Here is an 8111-nt window from a genome sequence, read left to right as displayed (position 1 = left end):
AATAATAAAAGGGACAAGGAGGTAGTTTAATTTACCACCAAAAAATAAAAATTCTTCCATCTAAAAAACTTGAGTTGGATCGAAAGGTGGATTTCTGCTTGCTGGAAGACCTCTGCTTTTCAGTATGTAAGTTTCAGTATCAATGTTAGCGGCTGGTGATTGTCAGGGGGTGGTCAGGTTCTTTCGCTTCCCACTCTCTGGATTTGCCAACCCACAGCATGCCATGTGCCACTTTTTGTACACAGAGTCTTGAACATGCCACTCCAAAGTATTTCAGTCCTCTCCAGACTTGCTCAGATGGTTTTGCCCTGCCCACGTGATCCGATACGCTTCTGCTCGGCTATTTTCATCCCACCCTGGGCCTTGTCACTCATTTTCTGGGCTTCTTGCCAGGAGAAGCGTCTGCGCAGCCGTGACAGGCAACTTTGCATGTACCACGTAGGAAGTGTCTGCGTGTCACATGAGATACACATGCTGCAGGTTGGTCACCCCTGCTCTAGCCCATGACTTCCACTTCCATTTCCTCCACTTCTGCTCCATTCCTGGATTTGGCGCTCTGCCTTTTCACTCCCCTGTGTGAACAGAGCTTGCCATTCTGTAGGGGAGGCTGCCACTGTAGCCACCGATCTCTCCCCATGTTTGCTCGGCAGGATGGAGCAAAACTAGGGAGAGATCAGCTGCAATAATGACAGTTTCCCCAGCAGAACAATAAGCCTCATTCATGCCAGGGAGGTGAAGTGCATAGCAATCTCCAGTTTGGAAACCACTGGTGTAGACAGTGGCTAGTATACATCTGAGTAAACCAAGGCCACATATAATACACCATCTCAGATGCCAGGAGGTTTAGGGCTGGCTTTCAAGATGTGGCACCTAGCTTTTCAAGAAGGCGCTCAGCTCCCGCAATCCCCTGAAAATCGGTTCACAAGCCCCAGGTTAGGAACCACTGATTTAGGAAAATGGAGTCCTGGTTCCATAGGGCCATCCTCACATAAAGGGCCATGGGGCAACATGAACTGCCATGATCCTGCTCCACCAAATCAATGGGAGTTTTGCCATCAACTCCTGTTAGAGTAGAGCCATGCCCATCTATGACAAAGTCCAATAACTGGATATTTTGTATAACCAGAGTTGGAAAAACGTGGGGCTCTAATGTATGCCCTTCGGCACGTCCTTACAGCAAGAAAACAATGCATCTGTTCAGGAAAGACAAAAAACAAACTGCATTTCTGGGTATAGCTCAGAAATTAAAAAAAAAACCAAAAAACTACAGCAGCTGCAGAGAACCCAACAGCGAAGCAACAGATTCAGCAGCAAAAAGAACAAAGAGAGTGAAAATCTGGTCCTTGCAGTGTATAACAAAGCAAAACTATTATGCTTCCATCCGTGAAAGAGATGCTGGATTTTCTTGAGCTGCCAACACAGAAGCCCCACTCAGCAGCAAAGATCTGCCATTTAAGTCCATGCTAACATCACGCACCTCGTCACAAGTGGTTGGCCTGTAGCAACCCTGTGGTCCAAGCAAGTGGTCATCCATGCCAAGTTACTGAATTCCAATCCAATAGCTGGAATACTGACGGTGATCCACATTGCGATCCATCTTAGAGATGCTTCGGACCTTATGCTTACCTGATATAGGCAGCACTTCTCTGTAGGGAAAAGCATGACCGCACCACACGGATCGCCACTTGTGAGGACTGTGCACATTTATGTCACTGCATGTGTTACGCACATTGGAAAGACAAAATGATCACTAATTGTGTTTCTATCCCACTTTTCCTCCTAAGCTTAGATCAGCAGGTAAGGCTCTTCCTATCCACTTGGTCAATTTTTATCTCTTTTTTAAAAATATCTTTTTAATCTCAATAGGTAGTCTAGGCTGAGAGATGATAACTGGCCTAAAGTGATCCAGAGAGCTTTATGGCTGAATGAGAACGTACACGGAGGGCTTTTCACTCCTCTTGGAACACTCTAATCACTACATCATACTGGAGCTCCTCAAACCACCACTGGCCATAGCTTCTTCAGCTGGTTAGAGCATTCTTGACACATGTATACTGTACACTTTGCATATGCAGTGAAGAAAAAAAGTGTGCATGATCATCACCTGCAATCATCTACACCAGCGGTTCCCAAACTGTGAGTCATGGCTCTCTGGGGAGCTGCAGAAACCAGCCAAGGGAGCCACAGAATACTCATGAGAAACTCGCCACCCTATACATTTTTCCCCTTATGCCATGTCGAGTCCCAGCCACTCTTATGGGGCTACTTGGATCTGAGTCTGCTAAACTGCAATAAGGCTGCTTGGGCCAGGGGAAGGGGATAGGATCTGGCCTGCGCTGCTGCAGCCAATCCTGCCCCCTTCTGGGCCCAATCCATCTCCCCCTGCCCCAAAATGCCACCTCCTCACCCCCGGAACACCCTCCCACCACTCTCTCCCACACCCCTCACCGCCTAGCACAGACTCACCCTGTTGAACCAGCGCAGGGGTTGAATCTGGTCCTCTGGAGCCCGCACAGGCACAGCTGATTCCTGAGTCAATGTGAACATGTCTTATGGCACATTTGCTACACTCAGGTGGCTCTCTGGGTTGTGGTGCTTACTCATCTGCCCAACTCCCAGCTTTCTTTTTTAAATCAAGGTGCAGGAGGAGAAAGAGAAGGAGCTTAGATGTGACTGGTGCATTGGTGGGTATGGAGAAGGCATTTGGCACAACTCCTTGGGCTTCAGGATGTCTTCAGCCAACCCTGATAGCCTTCCGTCTTTCAAGATGCAGGAAAAGTTTTTAACTCCAGTTTGCAACATGAAACTTACTTTTAATTTTTTTTCCCCAGTACAGTATATACCCATCTTTCTCCTACAGAGGTTTTGTCTCTCAATCTCTCTCCTCCCCTGCCACCCTGCTTCTCCCCCACCCAAAAAAAATGACAACAGGAGAGGAAATGGTGGTGATCTGCTTTGTGTGTGTTGAATCCAAGGGAAAAAAAAATTCAACACATAGTGCAACAGACTAGTCCATCAAAATTTCGATCAAAGGATCCCAAAGCAGACTGAATGGATGTTATCAGGGGAGGCTGCACAGGTGAGGCTTGTGTGGAGCACATGCCAGGGGCACCCCTGGGTGGCTCTCCACAACCTGATAAAATGGGGTGCATGGGAAGAATCATACTGGCTGCCCTGGGCCCCATGGAGAAAGGGTGGGAGACAATGAAATAAAAATGAAGGCTGCATGAATGTTCCTTTTGTATTTCAGCTCTGTACAGATGCACATGGAACCAGAAACAGCTGCAGGCTTTTTTGTTCTAGAGCAAGTTCCACCTCCCTCTCTCCCTCCCTCCCTCCCACACACCCACCCACCCCACCTTCACTTCTCAAAAGTAGACTTGTAGCAGGCTCGAATGCAGACAGTCACCACTCCTCTTCTCGCTTCAGGCAGCCTGCTCGGTTTCTGTGCCGTTCTTCAAGCACCTGCCTGTGCAGTTATCAGCACAAACTATGGCCTGTGCTTTACTTTCATTTAAGTTTCTTTTACACTGAAAAAAACTCTGCTTCCAAAGGGGGAAGGGCAGTGGTGGTTTCACAAATTGGTGTAAAGACCAGCCAGTAAGCACTGTGCACAGCTCCACTTCAAGAAGCAGGGGGGAACTGACAGACACCACGGCTGGTTGATCAGTACTTCGCACAGCCACACTTCACTAAGCGGGGGTGACAGAAACCATGAATGGTCGACCAGCTCCATGAAAAGCCAGCTTCTGCTACAAAAGTTGAAAAACAGATTTCCCCTGGACTGGATTCTGGGGGAGAAGTTGGTACATGCCCATAAGTGCTAGTGTTGGTGTTTAGATAATTTTTAATAATAATAATTTTCATCCACTTACTCTTCATCCTGCAGATTTTCCTCATCTTCCTGTATCTGGAAGTGGTTTTTCACCGGGGCCAGGTTCTCCGTTTTGGCATTGTAATTCCGAAAACAGACATTGAGCTTCTCGTCAAATTCATTGACCAAGTCCTCCATGGACTTGAAGCTGATGATCTCCGAGGAGAAGTTCTCCAGCTCAGAAAGGGAAGGATCCTCCAAATGTCGTGGAGAGGAGCCATAGAAATAGTGGGCCTTCTCTTCCTTGTCCTCAATGTAGCACGGCCTCAGATCCTCGAACTCCTCATCCAAGCTGACCAGAGGGGCTTCCATCTTGGGCGGTCTAACGGCAGAGGGGCAACTTCTGAAACAAAAAGGACGCTGATGAGCTCATACCAGAAGGAAGTTAACCTACCCATGCACAGGCCCGGCAGTCTTAAGTGCAATATTGGACGGGAGCCATACGCCGTCTCAGCTGCCTACTGCAGGCAGACATCTACTCTAAGTAACTGCCTGGGAGCAGCACTTCCAGCAATTGCACGGCACAGCATTTTCAGAACAGCAGCAAAAATGGGAAGAACTTTTGCTTCCTGGAACTACCTTGCTCCTGCTGCTCAAAAAGCAGGAGGCAATGGAAGGGCTGATGCTGTAGGAGACACAGTGGAACCAGACAATAAAGAAGGGATTCTGGTAGATTAGAGGCATCCCATGTGTTTCTGACACATTGAACCTAGGAAGCTGCCTGATACACTTTCTCTTTACAGGACAGTGGACTGGTTTTTCCAACAGTGATCAGAAGTCTGATGCTTTCGTCAGGCCTTCACTTTTTGGGGAATCTGTCTGTCAGTCACAGAGGCATAACTAGGGCAGAGTCTGAGGGGCACCTGCCACAGGCGCTACGCCAAGGGGGGTGCAAAGCTGCTAGATCATAACAAGAGCCCTGCTGGATCAGGCCAAAGGCCCATCTAGTTCAGCTTCCTGTATCTCACAGCGGCCCACCAAATGCCCCAGGGAGCACACCAGATAACAAGAGACCTGCAAGGCCTCCTGGGAATTGTAGTTAAGAACATAAGAACAGCCCTGCTGGATCAGGCCAAAGGCCCATCTAGTTCAGCTTCCTGTATCTCACAGCGGCCCACCAAATGCTTCAGGGAGCACAAAAGACAGCGAGACACAACCTGTGTCCTGGTGCCTTCCCCTGCATCTGGCATTCCGAGGTAGTCTACTTCTAACATCAGGAGCTTGCACTTACCTATTATGACTTATAAACCATGATGGTCTTTTCCTCCAGAAATTTGTCCGATCTCCTCTTAAAGTCATCTCGGCAAGATGACTGCCTAGAGTTGCTTATAGTTCTCCCAAAGGTGGGGGTCCTTGCTGTGGTGGCTTCATGCCCCCACTCCATCTCCCTCCACAGGAGAAAGAACAGGTAGCATGAAGCCACCAGCACCTCCACCTGTGGTGAGAACTCGGAAGTAATGTCTCTGCCCCGGGCTGGAGCCTCTAGTTATGCCTCTGTTGAGTCATTTGAGTCAGGTTTTCTTTCTGTTTTAGTTCTGTTTGTTGTTTTTATTTTACCATTTTAATATGATGCATGCTTTAAATTTGATGTAAATTTGATATCCCTAGTCCCCATGAGATGGGGTAGATGGGACTCGTTAGCCTGGGTAGATGGGACTCGTTAGCCTGGGAAGGCAGCTCGTCTGAGAGAAGGAAAACTCTGATCCCAAACCTCCGCTGCCTTGTGGCTACATCCAGTTATGGAAAAGGCTTCAGGAGTCAACCTCGAGGCAAAATCAGGAGCCAGAGTCCCTGAGGCAGTTCATGGCTGAACACAGTCACGTTGTGGCAACTCCTGCAACGCCGCTGGAACCAGCCGTATTGGCTTCTGCCTTTCCATTGGACCATTTCAGCGGCGTGGAGAGGGGGGATTTGCTGCATGGGTAACAGTCTATCCTCCATACCTACTTTACCCAGGCTTTGCGCACTAGAGAGGACACTCTGTTCCAGAACACTATTCAGAGTGCGATACCATAGTCTTCCGAGACTGAAGGATGCCAACATACAGTCCCCATGAGAAAAGCGGGGTATACATTTGAAAAACATTTACCCCCATCTCTTTCTATATGATTGGGAATAAGCTATGGATGGGGAAATAGTTCAGCTGCCCTCACCCCCTCACAAATACCTTTTGCTTTCACTGCACCCCACCTGCATCCCTACATGGTTGGAGCAACCCCCCTTGCTTAAGCATGCTAATCTATGGCCATCACCTCTGGTGTGGCTCTCATTGTTCCTCTGCTACAAGCTTGGAACCCAGCTCTGCTACTGTGGCTGGGAGCCAAGGCCAGTACATCATGCCCACCTCATTGCTCTTCATCATTGTTCCACATTGCTAAGCCTGCACATGGGGCAGCAACTTGGCATGGAGCCACGGTTAGCCCATCTGGACATTACTCGCAGCGATGCACCGCTTGGCATCTCAACCCCTCGAGACTTTGGAGAAATCTGCTGAATGGTTGGCCGTTGATACAGGTAGAAATAATATTCCTACAGGTTGGCAGGAACAGAGTGAGGAAGAGCTACAGTTTGGTATTCTTTGTGTGCTACTGGGTAACACCGAGTCACTATGCAAGTGGTTGGTTGGTAACCTTCAGTCTCGAAAGACTATGGTATAAGCCTACAGCACCCAGTAATCCCAGGCAGTCTCCCATCCAAGTACTAACCAGGCCTGACCCTGCTTAGCTTCCGAGATCAGATGAGATCGGGCGGAGACCCCAGTTTCAATCTTTGGCATCTCCAGGTGGGGCTGGGAAATGCCAGCCTGAGATCCTGGAGAGCCACTGCCCGTCAGCATACACAAGATTGAGCTGCATGGACCAATGGCCTGACTCAGTAGAAGCCGACTATGCACCTAACCCTCAAGTTAATTGCACCAGCAGGGGTGTAAATGGACTACCCAGGGCTGCCCCGATTACTTATGGTCAGTAAAAAAATGAATCATCATCATGCCGCTCTTCCTTTTCCCTTCCTAATAGAAAGGGGAGATGGACCATTTGGAGAGACTTAAGGGTCTGATTTTAATAGAGAAAAGGGACAGATGTGCTGTTTGGGACTCTGAGTAGCAAACAGGCAGTGTCCCTGCTCAAGTGTTAATTTTAAAGCACCTCTCTTCCAGCATAAGAACATAAGAACAGCCCCACTGGATCAGGCCATAGGCCCATCTAGTCCAGCTTCCCGTATCTCACAGCGGCCCACCAAATGCCCCAAGAAGCACACCAGATAACAAGAGACCTGCAAGGCTTCCTGGGAATTGTAGTTAAGAACATAAGAACAGCCCCACTAGATCAGGCCATAGGCCCATCTAGTCCAGCTTCCTGTATCTCACAGCAGCCCACCAAATGCCCCAGGGAGCACACCAGACAACAAGAGACCTCATCCTGGTGCCCTCCCTTGCATCTGGCATTCTGACATAGCCCATTTCTAAAATCAGGAGGTTGCGCATACACATCATGGCTTGTACCCCGTAATGGATTTTTCCTCCAGAAACTTGTCCAATCCCCTTTTAAAGGTGTCATGGAATTCAAGTCATCATACAGAGGATTCCCAGGCAGCCACCAGCCCCAGATCAGCTGAGCCTCAGCATAGCTGTCACATCAAGTCTCTTGACTATGGGTTGTGCCAAAGGAAGTGGATCAGAATTGACTCCACTGAAATGAATGAGAATTCAGTTAGACATTACTAGTAGATCTCATTGATTTCAGTGGTGTCAAGTCAGGATTCTTTGGGGAGAACTTCCTTTCTTGATGCAGTGATAAAAGATCAGCCAGGTAGAGCTCTGGCTAAGGGTCTACACTCATCAAGGTTATGAGTCATCAACCCCCCAAGCTCTCCGTATTAATGCCTAATACAGAGGTGGATCCAGGGAGGGCCATGGATGCGTGGCCACCCTGCAAACTGTCATGCCAATGGGGAAGGGCACCCATTGGCGTGGGGAGCAAAGTTGGGTGCCAGGGGAATGCCCACTGGGCAGGGCATCAGTGGCCAATGGAGCAGAGTTGGAATGAGACCCCAGGTAGATTTGGGCTCCAAGACCAGGCAGGACTCCAGGTCTACCTGACCTGCAAACCTCAGCCATGAAGGCTCCAAGTTAAACTGGGAGCCCAGGTCCACCTGCCTGGTTGACTTGGGCTATAGAGTTAAGGTAGTGCTTATGTTCCCCCCAACACAAATATGCCCCTGGCCTAACATGCCCAAA

General features: G+C 48.9%; 1 protein-coding gene across 4 annotated transcripts in view; it reads right to left on the bottom strand.

Annotated features, from left to right (window-relative positions):
• The window catches only part of FEZ1 (fasciculation and elongation protein zeta 1), a 50267-nt gene that overhangs the window by 36032 nt on the left and 6124 nt on the right, over positions 1–8111 (bottom strand). For all 4 annotated transcript variants that reach the window (XM_066639536.1, XM_066639537.1, XM_066639538.1 and 1 more), the window contains exon 2: positions 3876–4217. In XM_066639536.1, the coding sequence (XP_066495633.1) occupies positions 3876–4186 (311 nt within the window). In that variant the 5' untranslated portion in view covers positions 4187–4217. The remainder of the gene's footprint in view (positions 1–3875; positions 4218–8111) is intronic.

The sequence above is a fragment of the Tiliqua scincoides genome, chromosome 11 (genome assembly GCF_035046505.1).
Source record: "Tiliqua scincoides isolate rTilSci1 chromosome 11, rTilSci1.hap2, whole genome shotgun sequence".
NCBI classification, from domain to species: Eukaryota; Metazoa; Chordata; class Lepidosauria; order Squamata; family Scincidae; genus Tiliqua; species Tiliqua scincoides.
Note: the sequence above shows the minus strand (reverse complement) of the source record. Positions and strands in the feature narration are given on the sequence as shown.